Source organism: Trachemys scripta, chromosome 8, assembly GCF_013100865.1.
Source record: "Trachemys scripta elegans isolate TJP31775 chromosome 8, CAS_Tse_1.0, whole genome shotgun sequence".
Taxonomy (NCBI): domain Eukaryota; kingdom Metazoa; phylum Chordata; order Testudines; family Emydidae; genus Trachemys; species Trachemys scripta.
This window is the reverse complement of record NC_048305.1, coordinates 71,316,875-71,339,603: the sequence shown is the minus strand read 5'-3', so window position 1 is coordinate 71,339,603 and position 22,729 is coordinate 71,316,875. Positions and strand designations below refer to the sequence as shown.

The following is a 22,729-nucleotide window of genomic DNA, read 5'->3' as shown; positions in this document are numbered from 1 at the left end:
CCAGGGCGCTTACCCTGGCGAGCCACGTGCCAAAGGTTGCCAACCCCTGACCTAGATGATGAGGGGTTCTCAAATTGGGGGTCGCAAGTTCATTATGGGAGCATTGCAAGCTGCCAGCCCCCATGCATGCCGGGGCTCCAGCTGCCAGCCGAAGCTCTTCAGATCTGGGTGAGTAGAGCAGCAGCAGCTGCTGGCCAGGTCCACAGCTCTGAAGGTAGCACTGCCCCCAGCAACAGTGCAAAAGTAAGGGAAGGCGTGGTATGGCGGGGTCTTGACAGCCTGAAATATTTTCAAAGGGGGTGCCAGCAAAAAAAAATTGAGAACTCTGACCAATTTTTTATATCCATGTGTGGAATGAATTTTGTTATGTGCACCACTATGGAGGTTCTATGTGGCGGGGGCGAGGGGTTCGGAGTGTGGGATGGGGGTGAGGGCTGGAACAGAGTGTTGAGGTGCGGGGGGTAAAGGTTCTAGCTGGGGGTGCGGGCTCTGGGGTGGGGCCAGGGATGAGGGGTTTGAGGTGCAGGACAGGGGTCAGGGCTATGGTAGGTGGTGGGGGTGCAGGAGAGTGAGGGCTCTGGCTGGGAGTGTGGGCTCTCAGGGAGGCTGGGGATGAGGGATTTGTGATGCAGGAGGGGGCTCAGGGCTGGGGCAGAGGTGCGGGAGGGGGCTCGGGCTGGTTGTACGCGCTCTGGGGGAGGCCGGGGATGAGGGATTTGGGGTACAGGCTGTCCCAGGCTGCAGTGGGGAGAAAGGACTCCCCGCAGCCCTCTCCCCGCTCGCAGCATCTCCAAGACCAGGGCCGGAGGAGACGCACGTCTCCCTGCTGCATGGCCCTTGATAGCCTGCTGCACAGCTTAGAGGGAACTTAGACCCTAACCTAGATGTTAAGGGAAAAAAATCTTTGTGAGCTTTTCTTTTAAAAACAGTTTGTTACAGAGGCGGTTTACATTTACATTGCACTAAAAGAAAAGGAGACAAAAATTACACGTGAAGAAATCAGTGAGATGTGGACTGTAGGTGAAGGATTTTTCAAACTCTGAAATCATTGTTCATTTCATAACATTATTTAAACCTGATATGCTACCAAGCATATCAATTTCACTTTCCAATCTATAAATGGCAAAATGAAACCCCATTGAATTAAAGGCAGCTCTGTACTTACGCATGGGTATGCACGTGCAGATCCAACAGCAGGATTGAAATCCATAACTTTACAGTATTTTACTCTTGCATTTGTACAGCGGGTCAGCACAAAGCCAGGAAGCAACCAATACTGAGAGGCTCAATTAACTCAACAATTGCATTGCCACATTCATCACATATCTAAAGTGTCTAATTTCTGCCAATTCAGATTATCAGATTTTGTTTTAAATTAGGGCCATTATTAATTGCAGTTAACTCAAGAGATTAACGCAAAACAAATTGCTACTATTTTTTAAATCTAGTTAATTAACTGATGTTTTAATCTCACTGTTAATAACAGAATACCAATTTAAATTTATTATAAATATTTTTGAATATTTTTCTACATTTTCAAATATATTGATGTCAATTATAACACAATACAAAGTGTACAGTGCTCACTTTATAATTGTTATTACAAATATTTGCACTATAAAAAACAAAAGAAATAATATTTTTCAATTTACCTCATACAAGTACAGTAATGCTATCTATAGTGATTTTTTTTCATAACTGCACTCAAAAACAAAACATTCTTATTCAGCCAAATAAGTTTATTTACATTTATGGGAGATAATGCTATCTGCTTCTTATTTACAATGTCACCTGAAAGTAAGAACAGGCATTCGCATGGCACTATTGTAGCCGGCATTGCAAGGTATTTATGGCCAGATATGCTAACATTCATATGTCCCCTTCATGCTTTGACTTGTAGATTGCAAATATTTGTAATAAAAAATAATATAAAGTGAACACTGTATACTTTGTATTGTGTTGCAGTTGAAACCAATATATTTGAAAATGTAGAAAAAAAATCCCAAAATATTCATAATAAATTTAAATCGGTATTCTATTGTTTAATAGTGTGATTAATAGTGACTTTTTTAAATCTCGCAAATTGCGATTTTTTTAATAATTTGATAGCTCTATTTTAAATATACACGCACCTTTGATATTTTTATTCTTAGAGAGAGAGTGTGTATTGATTGAATTACAATATATACCTATATAACTATTTGCAAAGCCACAACATGAACTAAAATTAACCAAAAAAAAAAAAAATTAAAATAAACCCCACAACATTAAATGTTTAGAGGATCAGGACCTAATTACAGATATAACAAATCTATAATCTTACCTTAATACATTTCAAACAGATTGCTAAAAACTTCTTTATTTCTGCATCATTTCCCGGCAGAAATTTTAGGGAGAGATGTGTAAGATGTTTAAATGGGTTTGTCTCCACTACATTTAAAAAAGCAGGTGTGTGATCTAAAACAGATGCTGAAGAAACTAACTGCAGCAAAAACCTTAAAAACAAATGAAATAGAACCACATTTAGTACGTAACATATCTTTGTTTACAAAACTATCTGTAAATTGCAGGGGGGTTTTCCACTTTATAAAATAACCATCATTAAGGCACTTCACACAACTGGATCTGTATAGTTCCAGAAGCCCCACCTGCTTGGATTAAGTTGCAGGATCAGGGCCTAAATCTTTACCAAATTAATGTTATGTTAATATAAAAGGGAATCCGATACTACAACAGTATCTTCACATAAATATCATATAATGCTACCACCAAAAAGATTCCTGTATGCATAATAAATAAAAAAGCCAGTGAATATGTACTTTTTGCTTTTTCTGAGATTTTATAAAAGTGAGTCACTCATGTTATACTTGAAATTGCAAATAAAAAGACCTCTAAAGATGCATGCACTTTAAAAGAACTTTGTAAAATTAAACACACTGGATAAGGGGTAACATTTTCAAAGGCACTGAAGTGAAAATTCTCATTTTCAAAAGTGACTTAGGCACTTGAAGCCTAAGTCCCATTGACTTTCCTTGGTCTTATATTGCTTCTTGGAGTGCTTGGCTTATTGTGTGTGTATTTTGTTTAAGAATTTTTTTTTAAAAGTTAGTAATGTGGTACCAAAACATTATTTACCTTGGGGTATCTTTGTTTTGTTCCTGAATGCACTGTTGAAGTAGATCTATAAACCTTTGCGGAAAAGCAGAGAAATCTACCAAAAGACCCTGCTGGCATTTTAAACTACATAAAGAAAGAGGGGAAATACAAGTTACATTCCTATCAAATATTTTTGTTTGCACTAAGTAAATAAATATTTTACTAATTAATTCATTAAAAGTTTAACACCTATCATTTCAATTTTTAATCCAGAGTACAAAAGAAACAATGTCAAGTAGCTAATCACAATCACAAGAGGTGTGGTATTTTAATTGTGAATGTTTTGCAAATTAGCTTTCACTAAACAAAATTATGTGGGAACAAATATGTATCTTTCAAATTAAAATCTTCTTTGAGCACACTATATTGTATAGCGTTAACAATTACTTGGATACATGTACTAAATACGGGACTTAACAATGCAAACTCTTTGAGGCAGGAACTTTCTTTTATTGTGTGTATGTACATTAAGCCTAGCATAATGGAGTAGATATGATTGTGGCCTCTGAAAACTACTGTAATACAAATAAGTTTGGGGTTTTATTTTTCGTTTTTGACTGCAATTACAAATTGATCAAAGATTTTCATTGAGCTGTCCACACTGAGGTCTTTTTCCTGAGTGATTACTATTAAATTGAGACCCAACAATGTTATGATCCAAAATATATCTTTAATTGAATGTCCCAATTCTGTGAACCCTCGCTCTTAGAAATAATCCTTTTGAGAGTATTCCAACTGAAATCCCTGTGAAATGTTCACAAACACCCAGAAAATGTTTTAGAGGTACAAAAATAGGAAGCAGTGTAGTCTAGTGGTTATGGCACTGGACAAACTTAAGAATCCAGGGTTCCATCATTGCCCTGGATGACTTTGGACAAGTCACTTCACCTCTCTATGCCTCATTTTTCCCCATCTATACATGGAGGAGAATGACACTATCTTCCTTGGTAGAGCACTAAGCAATGTACGGCAGAAAAATGCAATAAGAGCCAAGTTCTATTTCATTGTCAAGCAGAACTTTAAATTAAAAAATATCCATTCTTTATTACCATTTCTTAATGTTTCATAAAGAGCACATTAACTTGATATCTTACCTTTGAAAATCTTCCTCAGATATAACCAGGTTATAAAGGAAAAAGGGGTCAGTATCATCAGTCAATTGCACAATTAAGTCCTAAAAATAAACATTTTTAAAGATCATTATTTTAAACTAGTTATATTAATATATTCAGGTAGTACCCAAAAACGTTTTAACTTTCTACAGCAAATAAGACTCCTATGACCACTAATAAGAGGGAAAAAGAACATCAGTTATATTGCATTTTTGGGCAATTTCTATTTTAAATATTACAAAGGAGAAAATCTACCTCCCACAAAGAGATTGTAATCTTAAAGCAAGGCTGCATTAACTTTCAGCAGCGAAGACTTCCAAAGCAAAAGGTATTTATTGGATATTTGACTGTTCCAAGTACAAATGATAAAAATGGACTGCATTAAAAACAGAACAGAAACCAATGAATGGGAACTACAGAAAGGCCAACTAGCATGCTGCAACTCTTAGAGGTAAAGCACAGAACTCACAGGCCTGAGGGTGAGGGAGAGGGTTAGGGTTAAACCAGTGGCTCTCAACCTTTTTTCTTTTGCAGACCCTAAAAAATTTCAAATGGTGGTGGGGACCTCTTTGAAAATTTTGAATGGAGGTGCGGATTCCTTTGGAAATCTATTGTCTGTGCATATAGTAGAATTCTGTTCAGTCAGTTTTCAGTCCAAGTCTTTCATGGACCTCTTAGACAGTCTGCAGACCCCCAGGAGTCTGTGGACCACAGGTTGAGAACCACTGCTTTAAACCACCTTTGCATCTTCAATTTCGGGCTGCTTGCACCCCACAAAAAGTTACATAGCCCTGGGGGCCTGTCTCTAAAATATGCCAGCTTGTCCCACATTCCTACATGCAGCAGTACAATCCAAAGTCTCCACAGCATGCTGCAGCTTTACCACCTACACAAGGACCTGCAAGGCATCCCTCAGAAGACAGCCTGTGACGGCCATCTTCCTCAATTCCTGCACTGTGGGAATTCTCCCCCAGTTGGGACCAGAGCTTTTGAAGTCCCTTTATGCTGGGTAAGAGGGCCACAACAATATAAAGGGCTGGAAAAAGTGTGAGATTCTCACCCTGAGTTGTTTTTTTTTAGCATGTCCAAGATGTTTAGAAATAACATGAAGCCTTTGTCTTGCAATAGGCAGAATGATGCTATGATGATGGGCTACATATGTTCAAAATATCTAGCACAGCTATCTACAAAATTACAATGTATTACATTCACTATATCATGAAGAAGTGCTTCTTTTAATTAAATAGAAAATGGAATTGTGTGACATTCAGACATCTTTAAAATCAACAGATTTTAGATTAGTTTAGAATTCTAAATTAAGAGTCAAACATAATGAAGATGGGTCAGTGCTGGGGGAAAAAAAAAAAAAATTCTGTTGCTAGCCATGGGCTCTCTAAACTGTTGTGGTTATCAACCTTCAAATGCATCATATGTTACTAAGATCTATTAAAGTGTAAAACTGAGATAAAGGGCTAATAAGGCAAAGAAAAAAAAACCTAAACCAACACGTGCCAACAAACCTGAATACTAATAAACACCAGATTTGTTAAGACCCTAACCTGCTAAATGACAAATGTAGTAAAACTTCATGTTGCTTTCTCTTTACATATCAGTAAGAAGATATTTAAAATACTTAAGGAAGAGCTAAGAAAACACCACACACCTTTTTATGAACAGGATTAGATGTTGATTGTAGCTCAATCCTTACTCGAACATTTATCCTCCTATGTAACAAATATGCAACTGTAAAGTACTATCATCAAATCAAGAACTCGTTCCTCAAACAATTATTTAAATAAATAAAAATAATGTAGCTTAAAAGAAAAATGTAGATCAAATGTCAAGAAACCATTCCTAACAATGAGGAGTAAAAGATTGTAGAATACCATCCCAAGTGAAATATTGGAAGCACTCTAACTTTAATTATTATAGTCGGAGCTGGTAGCAACATCTATAATTAAGGTTACCCAATACGTCACATTATAACAACCTGTTTTCAGTTGCTTATAACTTTACCTGACTTTAAGGATTCAGGCTGAAATTTCCCATGCCAGATGCCTGCCTAAAGACTGATTTTTATTTTATTTATTTATTTATTTATTTATAGTTTTAACAAAAATGTAGCAGCCATTTTCAAGTATGCGATTGGGGGAAAGTATATTGTTTTGCCCATATTAAAAAAATTCTTACACCAATTGCATTGAGAAGTTTTAGTGTGCCCATGGTTCGGAGCAAGGGCTTGAAATATGACAGGTAAGTACCTTTTGCCATACCTATGAAAAACTACCCCAAATTGATCAAGTTATAAGCCTCTGAAAAATTTCAATTTGTACATGTTCAACAGAGACTTGTTAGAGTCTCCAAAATTGCTATACATAATGAGCTGGACTTTCTTTGCAATTTCTGTGGGTCCCAGTGGTGACAGGCACAAGAACAGAGAGGAGGAAGACTCAGGTGCTCCCAGTGCTCCCCATACTGGTGCCCAGGCAGCATGGAGAAGGAAGCTGCCTCACTCAGATGCAGAGGGGACTAGAGTTGGACCACGGTAGGGCAGTGGAAGTAATAGTCTGGGACAAAGAGCTGGTAGGGTTGCCAACTTTCTAATCACAAAAAACCGAACACCCTTGCCCCGCCCCTTTCCCAAGGCCCCGCCCCTACCCCACCGTCACTCACTCCATCCCCCTTCCCTCTGTCACTCACTCTCCCCCACCCTGACTCACTTTCACCAGTCTGGGGTAAGGGGTTGGGGTGCAGGAGGGAGTGAGTGGTCTGGCTGGGGTGAAGGCTCTGGGGGTAGGGCCAAAGATGAGTGCTTTGGGGTGCCGGAGGGGCTCTGGCCGAGAGGTTTGGGATGTGGGAGGGAGCTCAGGATTGGGGTTCAGGAGGGGTGTGATCTCCAGCTGAGGGTGTGGGTGGGGCTGTGGGGGTTGGGGTGCGGGCTCAGGGCAGTGGTTGGGGTGTGGGAGGGGGGTGAGAGCTCTGGGAAGGAGTCTGGGTATGGGAGGGGGTGCGGGCTCCAGCTGGGTAGCACTTACCCCAGGCGTCTCCCCGAATCGGCCAGCATGTCCAGCTCCTAGGCAGAGGCACGGCCAGGCAACTATGCACACTCCCCCCGCCCCGAGGTGCCGCTCCCACAGCTCCCATTGGCCATGGTTCCCAGCCAATAGGAGCTGCAGAGCCAGCACTCAGGGCAGGGGCAGTGCATGGAGCCCCCATGGCTGCCCCTGCGCCTAGGAGCTGGACATGCCGGCCGCTTCCAGAAACCACACAGAGTTAGGGCAGACAGGGAGCCTGCCTTAGCCCCACTGCACAGCCAACTGGACTTTTAACATCCCGGTCAGCAGTGCTGACCAGAGCTGCCAGGGTCCCTTTTCAACCAGAAGCTTCAGTCTGAAACCAGACACTGGGAATATATGAGGAGTGGGGAACCGGAGATTAGAGGAGGTACTTGGGGGAATGTGAGTTTCGGACAAGGAGCCTGGTGGGAGACAGGCATAAGAACTCCAGGCAGGGAGACTGGGAGCCAAAATAGGGGAAAGACTGGGACTGGCTAGGAGTTGGAGAAGGAGAGAAAGCCAAGGAGCTACAGTAGCGAGAATGGGGCAGGAAGACAAGCCAGGGACATAGGCAGAAGGTTCTATGACCACTAGAGTATACTCTTCTCTAGAACCTGGATGGAACTCAAGATACCTGAGTCTCAGCATTCTTCTGCTGTTAACAAATATCTATGAAATCCACTGGCAAAGTGTCTCATTCACCCTCTCATAGCTGTTCCACATGGAGTATGACAACCTACTACTTTTGTAAGTTACTACTGTTAGCTCAAGTGAAACAAGACTGTAATGTGAATCTATAGTTTCTAACACTGCTGATAAACCATATGGGTGTCAATGTGATTCCACATTGTGAAATTTCTGCTTTCAGGTTGTTGTTTTTAAACTTGGGAAATTACACACAAAAATATACATTCTCTAGACTGGGCCTAAGTTTCTGAAATTGACTATATATTAGGGTTACCATATTTTGTGCCTCCTAATGGAGGACACTCCCGGGGGCCCCGCCCATGCCCCAACTCCGCCCCCTCCCAAAGTCTCCGCCCCCTCCCCTGCTTCCCGCGAACATTTAATTCGCGGGAAGCCTGAAGCAGGTAAGGGGGGGTGTGTGGGGGGGAGGAGGCGCGGCCCAGGCTGGCCCCCGGCGGCTCCAGCCTGGGTCGGCTCCGGCCCTGGGGTGCCGGGCCCGGCCGACCACCCCCGGCGGCCCGGCGCACCTCCCGGCTCCCGGCCCCGGCCCGGCTCTGCGACCCTGGCCCGGCCTGGCACCGCGCGCCCGGCCCGGCTCCCGGCCCGGCACCATGCCCCCGGCCCCGCACAAAGAGGCCCCGGCCGAGCCTCCCGATTTTCCCGGACATGCCCGGCTTTTGGGGATTTCCCCCCGGACGGGGATTTGAGCCCCCAAAAGCCGGACATGTCCGGGAAAATCCGGACGTATGGTAACCCTGCTATATATCAACTTGACAGTGTTTCCTTAAGGTTGAAGCTTTAGCCTGACTTTCCCAAACACCATCAGCCAAACCTATTATTTGGCAACTCACTTGCTACATCCTACAAGGTAAGTTCTAGCTAATGGATTTGGTTCCCAACCGGTGCATTCAGAGACATCTGGTTGGGGAGGCCTCAGAAAGAGGTTCCTGGATTTTAGGATGGAAAAGCTCTGGGGAGAATAAATTCCTTCATCACCTCCCCATTCCCCAGATACCACTGTGCATGGAAACAGAGAAAAACAGCTAATACTACTATAAGATCACAACACTTCTGCTAGAAGCGTTAAGTAGTTGTTCTGGGTTGAGTGGAATGGTGATCATGTCAAGGGGATGATTCTCCAGTGAACAGGGAGACAAGCTTGCAGAGGATCTGTCTACAACAGTGGTTTTCAACCTGTGATCCATGGACCCCTGGGGGTCTACAAACTAGGTCTAATATTTCCAAAGAGGTCAGCACCTCCATTTGAAATTTTGTAGGGGTCCACAAATGAAAAAGGGTTGAAAACCACAGATCTAGAGTTAATAAGAACAGTTTACAGGTGGTCTGCTCTGGGCTTCCGATTGTAAACGCCTTCCACGTCTGCAAGCCAAGCACTCAGCACACACTGGGACATCCTGGAAATGCCAATGCAGCAGTGCGCGCTCCTACAGCGACCGGACAGGATTGCTCATGCGGCACTAGCTGCCCCTATTGTATGCATGTCCGAGAGACTCCATGGCAATCCCGGAAACTCCCCGCGCATTGAGCCGCTGGGTGGTGATGAGCTCCTGGCCCTGCTGCAGGCCATGGATAAACTCGCAGAGACCCGGGATTTCCCCAGGACTGTGCCACGGTGCCCGGGCTGCAGAGAAACGCTGCAGGGCTCCCCCGGCCCCTTACGGCGGGTGCTGTTTGGGGAGCCCACCCAGGGGACCCTCACCCGCTCTGGGGCCCCCTTGACGGGTCCCTAGAGGCTCAGGGTGGGCTCGAGCAGCGGCAAGGCCAGAGGCCGCCCATGTTATAGAGATGGGATGAACGCTCAGCCCCGCCGGGCTCTCACCCCAGCTCAGGGCGGCTGGCTGCAGGGGGAGGAGGCGGCCTCAGGCCCGGCTCTGGGGTCCCGCAGGGCCGAGTCCCAGCCCAGTACAGAAGGCCTCGCTATGGCCGTGCGTCCCCGGGCCAGCTCTCACCTGTCCTCGCAGCCCTGGCACTTCACCTGCACCGGCACCAACCGGCCGAACAGACTCTCCGCCGCCATCTTGCGCTTTGAGTTTGGCGCTCGGCTCCCGCGGGGGGCGGGGCACCAAGATGGCGGCCGAGACGGCTGCGATCGGGAGCGAGGAGAGGCGGGCAGCCGAGCCGGCTGCGGCCGGGGGGCTCCGGGCTCCTGTGCCCGGACGGTGCGGTTACTTCGTGGAGCGGAAGAAGCGGTTCTGCAAGATGATCCCGGCTCAGGGGAGACGCTTCTGCGGGGAGCACGGACACCAGGAGGTACCGGGGCGCCGGGCACTGCCCGCCCGGCAGGCAGACCCGGTCACGGAGGGGTGGCTGGTTGGGCCCCTCACCTTCGGGGCTTTAGGAAGGGGTGGGGAGTCCCTCTCCTACGGGCTCTTTTATAGCCCCCTATGGACTCGCTTGGGGGAGGGGCTGGCACGTATCCCCAGAGCGAACCCCATAGAGACGGGCCATACTCGCCAGGCTTCCCCGCGGGGTGGTGAAGGCTGTGCCCAGCCCGGCTCCTGGGGCTCACCGCCCTGCTAAGCCTGGCGACGGCAGTGTCAGCGCAACCCCCGCTGCTCCGCCGGGCCCCGGGCTGTTGGAGTCAGAGCCTGCGTGCAGTGATCGCTTGGGGGGGGGATCAGCCTCTCACCCAGCTCCCCAGTAGCTTCCCAGCCGGGGGAGGAGAGGGGCGTTGTCCCCCATCTCCTCTGCCAACTTTTCTGTGCTTTGGATTTCTTGCTAAATCTGCTATGCTGGTAGTTACTCTTCGCTTCAGAATCCTCAGGTGACGTCCCCTTCTTGGAAAGCTTACTAAGAAATCACTGCTGGCTTCTGCAGAGCCTGACCTCGAGCTAGAACCCCACAAGGTGTAGGTAGAGTAATTACTGCCTGTCACAAGGGACCAGGCATACCTGTGCGTCTCTGGGCTTGGTGATGTATTAAGGCCTTCATTTGCACAATATTCCTCCATCCATCACCCAGTTAAATTGCATGGTTTATCCAACTGAAACACATTGTATTTCTCCATTTGATCTAATTCCAATAAATCGAGGCTAGCAAAGATTTTTATTTTTGTGACCCACAGACACATTTCTAGACAGATTTTCTAAAATTAGGACATTGACCGCATCATAATTTTGTGCTAACAAAATAAACATTTTCTTTCCCACTAGGAAGAAAATGACAGGAAAAGAATTCCATGCCCTCTTGACCCAAAACAGTAAGTGTGTTTTAAATACATTCGTATGTTCATTGTTAAAATTGTGACTGTCATTGCTTATTTCTTTTTCTCTGATTTTAGCACCGTATATGAAGATCAATTACAAAAACATTTAAAAAAGTGTAATTCAAGAGAGAAGCCGAAGCCTGTAAGTGTGATGTAAATTAAATGCCATATAATTGTATATTAGAGCAGTATAAACTAAGCAGTGGCACAAATTGGAGTGGAGAAGGGTCGAACACCCATGGTTTTTGCATTTGCTCAAATTTCCATAGGCTGCAGAGCCAGGGGGCAATGCCCTGACAACTTTTAAGCAGTCGCCCCCATACTAGATCAGTATGGCTGCTGCCGGAGCAGCCTGGAGTGTCGCTCTGGCTGTATGGTTGCAACGCTGCTGACGCTGTACAGACAGAGGGACAACAGGGCCAAATGGTGTTAAGACCTGGTGCATGGAGTCTGTTCTTATATGGCAGTGCTCAGGGGAATCCTCCAAAAGCTCAACTCTTGGCATCACTGGCTTATGCACTGTGTGGGTAAGAGAGAAGGGAGACTCCAAAGCCCAAGGAGACATGGGACCAGTGGTATAGAGAATTTATCATTGACTCAAATCAGAGAGAGAATTTATCATTGACGAATCAGAGAGTAATAGTCCTTATAGAGAGCCTAATAATAGGGAGAAACTGAAGCTATCTAAGTGCTGGATTAAATGAATTGATGCCCTATGCTGTATGCATGTTTCCAGTGTATATAAATTTGTGATCTTACTTTCAGATAATTTTTTTGGCCAGGAATGGAAGTGCTGTCCAGGCACTCACATTGAACTAGCTTTCCCCAAAAATGTTCCTGGGGAGCATTGCCCCACCAGGCCCCTAGAATTAATGATTTATGACTTCTGCTGTGAATGGATCTTGTATATTCTGTTGAGTATTGGGGTTGATGTGTCCCCTTTCAGATTATGTTAGCTGAACTTGATGCACATACAACAACCAGAAATATTAAGTCAGCTCTACTCTTTTATATTTATTATCCCTGAATAATAATGTTGACTGAGGCATTTCCCCTCCCCCCATACCCTGTCATGAAATTAAATATCTTCCTTTCTGGTATGTGCTAAGAAGGCAGCTTGTTTTTTTTAATGAAAGAGTCTACCATATGTTAAGCCTTGCTTGATTTCCTTGTATAACTACATGATGTAAGTGGCTTTTGCCCATATTTGAGAACTGGATTCAGATATATATTCAGTGATCCAAATGCCAGTGTACTGTAGTGTACTTCTTTCTGATGAATACTGTGCTTCCAACGCATCTGTTTGACTATATAAAGCTTAAAATATTCCTGTATATATGAAATGTCAGTAATCAGGATCTTAAAGAATAACTGTTTGAAAGAGAAATTCCTTTGATTATTGATTCTTATAGTACAAATAAGATGCAAAGTGCTAGTACAAGACAGGACTCAGCCTTGCAAAAGCATTACTACTGTAGTGCTTGCTATGATGCTTAGTCCCATTGAAATCTATCAGACTAATCACCCTAGTAAGCACTACACCCATTGGAGAGTGTTTGCAGAGTTGGGCCCTAACCCAGAGAGAGAATCTTTTCTCAGAACTGCATTCTTCATTTGTAATTATTTGACTTTTGTTAGGTGAATTATTGTCAACACACTCTGAAGCATTCTTTTGGTTTACATGCTCTTCTGTCTTTATTAGAATCTCCTTGGTTTTCATGCTGTTTTTATTTTTTTTATTAAGGCCTACTTTGTTCAAGATATTAATGCAGGATTAAAAGATGCAACAGAAATACTTGACGAACAGGTGAGTCCATTTCTCTGTTATTTTAAGGGACAAATAGTTAAACAAAAAGGTTCTCCTCCTTTTTTTTTTTTTGTATTTTTTTTCCAGCAGTTACCAATTTCTTCCCTGTCTAAAGAAGAGTTAGAGGACTTGATTAAAAAGCTGAAAAAAGCAAGTAATGGTGAGTCTGCTTAATTTTGAAATATTTTAAATTGCTTTCTCCAGAATTGATCAAATACTTCATGGCTATTTTAGTGTTAAATATCTTCCAGGATTAAAAAAAGAAAAGAGATTAATAGGAGTACTTATTTTTGTCACTTGTCGTGATCTGAAATTGAAATCTTGTAACAGTTAAAGAACTACCTACATGACACTGTTAGTTAGTATTTTTTCCTCATCTCAGTCTTGTTTGTTCTTTTGAATAAAAGTTGATTTTGTTTTTAATGAAATTAATGACTTTTGTTTTACATTCTTCTTTGTGCACCATGATTAGGTGGTGACATTACAGCTCTGGGAAAAGCATTTATTAGAAAACTGTTGCTTCTGACCCATTAGAGAGCAATTACGCTTGTGTTGTAGATCAGTGGTTCTCAACCAGGGGTCCAGGACCCTTGGGGGCCTGAACAGGTTTCAGGGGATCCGCCAAGCAGGGCCAGTGTTAAACTCACTGGGGCGCAGGGCAGAAAGCCGAAGCCCTGAGTCCTGAACCCTGACACCTGGTGCTGAAGTTGAAGCCTGAGCAACTTAGTTTTGCAAGGCCCCCTGTGGTATGGAGTCCTGGGCAATAGCCTTGCTTGCTACCCCCTAACGCCAGCTCTGGCTTTTATATGCAGGAAAAAAGTTGTTGCGGCACAGCTGGGCCATTGAGTTTTTATAACATGTTGGGGGCACCTCAGAAAGAAAAAGGTTGAGAACCCCTGTTGTAGATTATTTTGTTGATGGCAGAAGATAGGGAAATTTTCACATGTTGGATTAAAAACAAAACTACATGTTTGGAGTTTGAAGAACATTACCTATAAGATTATCACAATTTTTAGGTGTCAACTTGTGGACTTAAACTATTTGATAGTGTCCCTTTTACTTGTTTCCAATAGTCAGTATGCTAACTCTGTAAAGTCTTCAGAGTCAAATATTTTGCATACTAAGTACTGTATGCAGTCACTTCAATATGCAGGTGGGAGCTAGATTGATGTTAGGTGGCCTTTTTAATTGAATCTATGAAGAGTACTTCTGCATTTGATGCAGGTATAAAGCCAATACTTAAGGATCAAATGCTGTCCCATCAGGCCTTACAAGAAGCCTTAAATGACCCAAAGAATGGAGAGTCTGCTTTCAAGCACTTGAAACAACAGGTATGGCCATTTCCTTACTAATACCTATGGTGGTCTTTACTGTAGTTTTCTTCTTATGGATTCCAGCTAATCCATACTACAGTTATTTCACTTAAAAGAAACAGTTCCAGATTGTACCCATGCTGCCAGTTTAAGTATTAGTCTATTGATAGTACACTCCTGTTTATTCAAATAGACTGAGGAGTGTGGGGGGGCATTAGAAAGTTTCAAATAAACCGGCGGTCAGATAAACAGAAGTGCTGTTAACTAACTTAGGGAGGACACTACATGGAGGACACAGTGTGGATTCAGTTCCCTTTATCCAAAAATCCTAGTTACCTGGACTATATCGACCCCCTACATTGTCCATAACTGCTTTGAAATTATAAGTGTTAGTAACAGAAGTTTATTTTGATTCTGAAATACCTAACAAGCTTGTCTTCTCCTCATTCATGAGCCTAGATTATCCCCTCTCATGGAAGATGTATAAAACTCTGAGATTTGCCGTATGATATTTTCAGGGAATTGTGCCCTTGAGAAGGAGGAATTTTTATGGGATACCGAGTCAGTGGGCGGTGAGAACTTCCAACACAGCAAATCCTTTGAATTCTTGGGAAAGGGAAGCCAGAGAATGATAAGGATGAAAGGGCCCATCGGAATAATAGTAATTCCTATCTCTTTTATATAGTGCTTCCACCACCTGATCTCAATGTGCTTCACAGTCTTTTTAATGAATTTATCCTCATAACACTCCTGTAAGTTAGGGAAGTACTATTATCTTCCTTTTGCAGATGGAGAACTGAGGTGCAGAGAAGCTAAGTGACTTGCCTACTGGCAGAGCAGAGACTTGAACCTAGATCTCCCAAGTGCTAGGCTAATGCCCTAAGCACTGCCATGTTGGTGCCTTTCAGCACAACTCTATGTGTACAACTCAACTGCAGTAGCTACAGAGAAGGCTCTGCAGGAAGTGATGCTTCACGAAAGTCCACTAGAACATCCATGTGACTTTTCCAAGGATTAGCTGAGAACAATACTCCAATGTATGCCTGGTCCCTAACTCTACTCCCAAAACCCAGTGTATAAGATTCTGTGGGTGTTAGAAAAAGGAAAAGATGATGCCATGGAGGCAGGCCCTTATTTCCTCTGCACTCTGGATTCACAACATCTCTACCCCTGCATTCATGAAAGAGGTGTTGACATTCTGCAGCATGGTTATTTAATCAATATGAGCTATGGGGGAGACTGCTGATTGTGAGTTAAGTTAACATTTTTCCCACAGAAATGATCAGACAGAATGTATATTTGGCTTGGTTCATAAATAATCTTTTGAAGTTTGTAGGCTTCCATTTTAGGTAACATGGAAAAGTTACATTTGCTTGGGCCAGGAAGATGTTTTATTGAGTTTGGAGCTGGACGAGGAAAGCTGTCTCACTGGGTTGATATTGCCTTACAAGATGCTGAAAATGTTCACTTTCTGCTTGTTGAAAGGGCAACTACACGATTCAAGGTAAGACAGTCTATAGTGGAGTTGGCCAAGTCTCATTTTTGGAATTGTTGTTCTTGGCAAATGTGCCTTTTTCTCAGAAAGTCTGATTACCTTTTAAAGGTGAAAATATATCTATTTGTCAGATAAGGGCATTGCAAAGTTAAGGGCTTTGAAAAATTTAATTGATCCTTATTGTAGTTTTAAGGCATGCCAGTAACACAATTGGGGTACAAGATGCCTGCTGGCTGATACTGAAAATGTTAGTGTTCATTTGAAAGGGGCTTGTTTTGTTTTTAAAAAATTAATAACCTTAGCACATTCTTGTAATTATTTATTAGTTAGGTGCCCAACACTTCTTAATAATGTGATATCCTATTCACACAGGTAGACGGTAAACACAGAAAAAGAGACTACATATTTGAAAGGCTTCAAGTTGATATCCAGCACTTATGTTTAAGTAAGTTGCTACTTGGCTTGTATAACTATCAGCAATACTAAGATGGTTGCTTAAAAACTTGATTGTGTAGTATCAGAGTGCAGGAAATTTTTACACTTAGTATAGGTTAATTAATATAATGTTTAGAAGACTGTTCTCAGTGTTTTGGTCATTTTTATGTTGTACTCTTTTTTCAGTTACTAGATGGGTATTATATAATTTCTAACAACGTGTACAAATTATCTTGAATTTGTAAGACTTTATTTTGGGTCAGAATCACCAAATAAAAGAGAGCCTGAACAGTTTCAGAGTTAGATGCTTTCACTTGTGTATTTTAGCTGTGCTGTATTTTGATACAAGTATCATTACTGAGTGAGGCAAGTCTCAGATGTCCTTATTAACAATGAACACAGGGGGATTCTGGAATACCACGTTCAAAAGAAGTTGCGTTAAATTTAGTGGGTGGCTTATGGTGATGAACAGAACTTGCATTAGTTAAATGGATAAAAGTGATTACCACATTACTTAACTAATGTAATCCAATGCATTGCCATTATGATTCAGATCCTGTATTTCATGCAAAATATATATGTATCTCCATGCCTTTCCTTATGTTGTTATAACTTAACTGGATCCATTCTCTGAGCTACGGGTGACTCTGTTCCCATCTGGTGTACCACAATAGTAGTATATATTGTACTTGTTTTGGTACCACAAAGTCACTTAATTCCTTATAGGTATATCTTCCATGACTAGATCATGTATGTTTGGGCCATACAGATGGTTGAAACTTAAATTATGAATGGCATATGTAGAAGGAGAAAAGAATACCGAAAATAACATTTTATAAATAATGAGCAAGAATGTTTGCTAATGAAGGAACATGGTATATTGTAGCATGTTAAAAAGATAATTTATATTAATCTTGTATTTGTCTTCTCTAATTAAACTGTACATTCACCTGGTTTACTGTAAGTTAACATTAGAAAGTTACATGTGACTATTAATCCACCATGAGTAGGACAGATGAACTTATTAAAGCACAGGACTAAGAATACAAAAACCTGATATTTATTACCAACTCTGCCACAGGCTGTCACTGAGATTCTAGGCAAGTCACTTGATACCTAGTCCTGCTCCCAAAGTTTTTAATGGTAACAGGTCATAGTTTTAATTTCTGCCTCAGTTCCCCGTTTTTGAGGCGTATGGTAAGTCTAAATCAATTGATGTTGGTAAACTGCATAAAGATCTATAGCTGGAAGGCTCTATAGATATAGAGTATTACTACTATTCAATATATGGATCAAGTTGGCCTGCAATGTATGAACGGTGTCTTCTGGAGTATTGGGTTTTTTAAGTATTTGACAGATTTTGAATTGCTGTCTATTAGGAAATTATCTTATGTCTAAATAAAGTCTTGATTGATTCATTTATTTATTGAGGAGACATACCACAAATAGCTTGAACTCCCCACAGTAAGCAAGAACTATTTTCAAAGTTTTGTACTTTTCTGCTTTTTATTGGTGTACAAAGAGAAGTATTGACTTTTGCTGCACTAGGAACATAACATAATGTTTGTAGACTAGAAGGGAACATGTCAGAAAGGAAAATTGTTTTATTTCCAAGCTGCTAACAATGAATGTTTTAAAAAAGTTCCTTTTTAATTTAAACTTATTCCCTTTGTACAATTTGAAGTTGTTTAAAAATAAGGAAGAAAAAAATAAATGTGCTATTTAAACATACTGTATAGCTATTCTTTTCAGTTCATGAAAATTATACTGTATTATGTTTCCATCTTATCTTTTAGTGTGACATAACACTAGCTACCCTTTCGAGATGCAGACAATTGAAGTTTTTTTATAATAATTGAGGCAGGAATTTTACTTGAGTTTTCTGACCTATTGTTTCAGTTATGTGTGCTGGAATTATATTACCCAGCAAGATGATGTCCAGCTCCAGTAATCCAGGTTCTGTTTCTTTCAGATAAAGTACCTATTCTTGAGAAAGAAAAGCTTCCTGTGGTAGGAATTGGAAAGCATTTATGTGGTGCTGCAACAGGTATGAACTATACGAATTGGCGTAAGTGCAGCTACAAAGTGGAATGCTGATTCTAATCCTCTTGAATAATTCGATGCTTCTAACAGTTTTTTTTGTACTATTTTTTTCTGTCTAATTCTTTGACTGCTGCCTACTGTACCAGTTGTGTTCTAAATATCCGCTGATTTCAGAGGAACACTACTTGGATGATGGCAAGCAGCAAAGGGGTTAATCCAGATGGAAATAAACATTAATGGTTGTGTACAGCAAAATGAAGAATGAATGTTTTATGTAATTGTGTTCTTAAACTGACAGAAACATGTTTTTCATAGTACTTTTCTTCCCACTGTCTTAGGCTTGGACAACAATGTTGGAAAAACTTAACTTGATTAAAAATGTCCTGGACAACTTGAATACTGTAGTATAGTAAAATCATTTTCAACTTGTCCAAGACATTTTCAACCAATTAATTTTTTTTCAGCTTTACATCCCAGGTATGTGGGGAAAGGTGTTTCAGGTATGACATTCTGTGTGTATGTATTATATACATTCTATTGGGACACTGTTAACCATGATGTCTTTGTAATGATATTTACAATTCTTAAGTAAATGGATTGTGTGCTTTAATTCTGTCAGACTTCTACATAAACTTCCTCTTGTAATAAAAAGGCCACGGAGCTGAAGTTTTCCCAATGACCTGTGGAACAAGTATTCTCAAGAGTATTGATCATTAACAAGTCAGATAGTTGTGACAGGATCCCCGAGGTACAACCTGGAACCATGGGACCACTGTGTCGCCTTAACTCTCTAGCCTGGGTTGTCTCTCACAAAGCTATGTCAGTGACGAGCAGTAACACCCCTCCAGGCACTGTGATTTCTCAACCATCAGCATCTGGAGCCCCACACCCAGCTATATTACGCTCCCTGAGCCACTCATGAATCATACAGAGAGAAGCACCAGTCAATGGCCCCAACCTTGAACCCCAGAAATATCCTATCTTACATTGCTCAAGAGTCCCTTGGACAGTGTAAGCTAATTAATAAGTTCACCAATCCGACAAAAGGGTAGTGGATGTGCAATGGCCTTTGTTAAGCTGAGCTGAGATTCCCCAAGCACTTACACCAAAAACACACAGTCTTAGATAAAATATAAAACAGATTCATTAACTACAGAAAGATAGATTTCAAGTGACTAAGTAGCAGGCATAGAGAGCAGAGCTGGTTACCTAAGAAATACAAATAAAAATACAGTCTAAATTCTTACTTTAACAAACTAAGTGAGATTTGAATCAAGCAGTTTCTCACCCTAACAGATGTTGCAGGCAGCTTACAGTTCATCAGTGCACAGACTGGACTTCCTTCCAGCCTGGGACCAAAGTCTTTGTCTTCCATAGGTTGAGGGTTGGGGGGGGGGGGGGGGGGGGCGGGAAAGAGGCCAAGGGATGATGTCACTCTCTCTCTTTTTGTACCTTCTTCCAGCTGCTAGAAAGTTCCTTGCTGATGGTCAGGCAGTCTGCATTGCATATGTGCCTTCTCTGAGAAGCCTCTGGGATATTGGATTGTTCTTGATGAGCTGTTAACGCCTGGCTGGCCAATGATTGTTGCTCCTTTGTCCATACTGAAAGGCCAGCTGTGGGCATCTCCCAACCTCACAATATATTTCAGTAGCACATATAGCAATACTTCATGTAAAATGATAGTACATACAATCCAAACAGGATATCAATGTTCAACAGATTTTAAAACGATGCTTCACAAGGCATGCATTGTACAAAATTTGTCATAATTGTGTCGCAGAGGTGAATATGAGGGCTCCAGGGTGCTATTTGAGGTACAGTGTCTCACAGTGGTCTTATGGTGATTTTGTAAATACACCTCTACCCCGATATAATGAGACCCGATATAACATGAATTTGGATATAACACGGTAAAGCAGTGCTCCGGGGGGGGCGGGGCTGCGCGCTCCGGCGGATCAAAGCAAGTTCGATATAACGTGTTTCACCTATAACATGGTAAGATTTTTTGGCTCCCGCGGACAGCGTTATAACGGGGTAGAGGTGTACATTAATATTTGGTAAACTGAACTTGAAATATATAAACTCATTTCATTTTAAAGTAGCTGACCGTATTTAAGTAAACTTTGTCAACTTGTTGCTTTTGGGATTACTTGTAAAGTGCTTTTATTCTCCTCCTTATTTTTGAGGAAAGTTCCTTTCCTATCTTTGAGTATAAATGCAGCACACTGTTCAAGAGTTTTTTAAAACATAGTTGTTTGTTCACAGATCTTGCTCTGAGATGTTTGGTTGAAAGTTACGCAACCCAATATGATGAAAGAAATGAAGAACCTTCACCTAAACGTTTCAAGAGTGATAAAACAGACATAGCTTTTAACAATTCTGCTGATGAAAGGAGTGGAAAGAATGTTTCAGAAAACTGGAAGCCTGTGGCTGGAATTGTTATTGCACTGTGTTGCCACCACAGGTGTCAGTGGAAGCATTATGTAGGCCGAGAGTTCTTTAGAACAGTGGGACTTGGGCCAGTGGAATTTAATTATTTTCAGAGAATGACTAGCTGGGCCACTTGTGGCATGCGAGAAACTATCACTGAAGCCTCTACCGTTGATGCAAAGAGCAAAGACCAAAGCAGTGATACAGAAGAACATGACCAAGTACACAACAGAATGGAGTGCAGTTCTGATAGTCTGCAAGGGTAGGTGATGTTTTTTGTAGCATGTAGATGTCTCAGGAAGGTAGAAATAATGGATTAGACAGTCATTTATAGCTGAATGATTAAGCATTTTTGAATGTCAGAATGGCTCATTTTACAGAAACATATCCATCTGAAGTACTTAAAATGAAAAACATGCAAATGTAAGTGACATAATAGTCTTCAAAATCTTATTCCAAAACAGTCACATTTTATCTGCATTGAAATGCATCAGTTACAGTTTTTACAGCTTTTCTGATCTTGAACCATTTGTGTTGACTAATTCATGTTTTTTCTTTTTGGAGCTAGGCTACTTACCGTTGAAGAACGAAAGCAGATAGGTCGTCTTTGTAAACTCTTGATTGACCAGGGACGGATCAAATATTTACAACAGAGAGGGTACACTGCTGCATTACAATACTATACAGATTCTACTGTTTCCTTGGAGAATGTACTCTTGACAGCTGTACCAAGTCAATCTTCAGTACCTCAGCCAACTGCATAATGGGAGACAGATTTGGAATGGGCAGGACACAGAACTCTACAAAACTTCTCTGGATTTTTTTAAATACCTTATTCACAGATTCAGTTCTTTTAGAAAACATTTTTTAGTCTTTCGGTACCTACAAAAGCATTGAACTTAAATTTCTTTTGGAATCACAAGAAGATGCCAGCTGACGCCTAGCAGTGTGAAAGTCATAAGGCATTTTTGTCTCTGCACACTGCGATATTGCTGTTGTTTTCTCTGCTCAGAAGAAGTAGAATTTATATTTTCCTCCAAGTACAAAAGTTCAGTTTGGCAGTTTATTTAATTTTTTATTCATTATCATTAATGGTGGCAGAAGCAACAGGTATGCAGTTGTCCAGGTTTTCTGAAAATCAATAGGTTAAAATGTAAGAAATGGATATGCTTAATAACCTGTTTCCATTTTTGAACTTCATGAGGGTTTTTATCTTGTTTTCTATGCCTAGAATTTTATTTTATGAGTTCTGACTATTTGTGGAATTGGCTAAAGAAAAACATTTAGTTGGAAATCAAATGCCACCTCATTGTTTTAGTAATTACATTCCCATGCATAAAGCTTTGCTATGGAGAGGAATAAAAGCTGAAATTGACATGATCTTTTGAGTTAACCTCATTATTTGAGCCATTTGTTTTAAGCTTTCCTAATATGTGGGTGAACTTAATGAGATGAAATATTGATACCTTGTGTCAGTGAAATTTGCTGTTCACATAATAGATATAGCAAAGGGCACTGGCTCATGATGCTCTGCTAATGTAACTCAATCCTGACCTTCATTTACAGCCTCTGTGGGTAATTCATTGTCCAGTCCTTATCTCTCAGCAGACAGTGCTAGTCGATGTGCTTTGTCATATGGCTACTTTTCCATGAGGAAACGGGGTGAAATAGCTGTATATACTCGTTCATAAGACGAATTATTTTAGTAAGAAAGGGAAGCACCAGAGAAGGGGGTCAGCTTATGAATGGGTATAGAGAGGGAGAGGTGGGACACAGCCCCTCCCCCCAACAGAGGGCGCAAGGAGAGGCAGCACAGCCAGAAGGGAAGAGGCAGGGCCAGAGTCTCTCCGCTTCTGGCCACACTGTTCTCCCCCCAGCCTCCGAAGCAGCTGCAGCTCCGGGGCTGGCAGGCTGAAACCGTGCCGCTCAGCCCCCCCCCCCCCCCCCCCCCCCCCCCCCACAACCTCCC

At 41.8% G+C, this 22,729-nt stretch overlaps 3 protein-coding genes across 9 annotated transcripts in view; 1 reads left to right on the top strand and 2 right to left on the bottom strand.

Moving 5' to 3' along the window:
* SASS6 (SAS-6 centriolar assembly protein) overlaps positions 1–10,128 on the bottom strand; it is a 36,491-nt gene extending 26,363 nt beyond the window's left edge. Inside the window, exons 1-5 of the mRNA XM_034780140.1 lie at positions 9,982–10,128; positions 5,932–5,992; positions 4,251–4,330; positions 3,136–3,240; positions 2,324–2,495 (exon numbers count right to left, since the gene is read on the bottom strand). Of these exons, the coding sequence (XP_034636031.1) occupies positions 2,324–2,495; positions 3,136–3,240; positions 4,251–4,330; positions 5,932–5,992; positions 9,982–10,049 (486 nt within the window). The 5' untranslated portion in view covers positions 10,050–10,128. The remainder of the gene's footprint in view (positions 1–2,323; positions 2,496–3,135; positions 3,241–4,250; positions 4,331–5,931; positions 5,993–9,981) is intronic.
* On the top strand, positions 10,078–22,140 carry TRMT13 (tRNA methyltransferase 13 homolog). Of its 2 annotated transcripts, none has more exons than XM_034780151.1 (11): positions 10,078–10,282; positions 11,185–11,231; positions 11,313–11,379; positions 12,982–13,044; positions 13,135–13,204; positions 14,269–14,375; positions 15,694–15,861; positions 16,225–16,297; positions 18,260–18,334; positions 20,596–21,022; positions 21,329–22,140. In XM_034780151.1, exons 1-11 carry the CDS (start codon positions 10,100–10,102, stop codon positions 21,522–21,524), a joined length of 1,476 nt encoding a protein of 491 aa, XP_034636042.1. In that variant the 5' UTR covers positions 10,078–10,099; the 3' UTR covers positions 21,525–22,140. The 2 variants fall into 2 exon arrangements, with proteins under 2 accessions (XP_034636042.1, XP_034636040.1); XM_034780149.1 differs by having other exon boundaries at positions 10,079–10,282; positions 13,132–13,204.
* LRRC39 (leucine rich repeat containing 39) overlaps positions 21,806–22,729 on the bottom strand; it is a 14,312-nt gene continuing 13,388 nt past the window's right edge. For all 6 annotated transcript variants that reach the window (XM_034780162.1, XM_034780155.1, XM_034780156.1 and 3 more), the window contains one exon: positions 21,806–21,891. In XM_034780162.1, the coding sequence (XP_034636053.1) occupies positions 21,836–21,891 (56 nt within the window). In that variant the 3' untranslated portion in view covers positions 21,806–21,835. The remainder of the gene's footprint in view (positions 21,892–22,729) is intronic.

What these genes read in the sequence shown, in the direction of transcription:
- TRMT13 (XM_034780149.1), top strand. Translation starts at nt 10,100, where the DNA reads ATGGCGGCCGAGACGGCTGCGATCGGGAGCGAGGAGAGGCGGGCAGCC. An exon ending in TGCCCTCTTGACCCAAAACA is followed by an intron (nt 11,232 to 11,312) that starts GTAAGTGTGTTT and finishes CTCTGATTTTAG; the next exon opens with CACCGTATATGAAGATCAAT. An exon ending in TTTATGTGGTGCTGCAACAG is followed by an intron (nt 18,335 to 20,595) that starts GTATGAACTATA and finishes GTTTGTTCACAG; the next exon opens with ATCTTGCTCTGAGATGTTTG.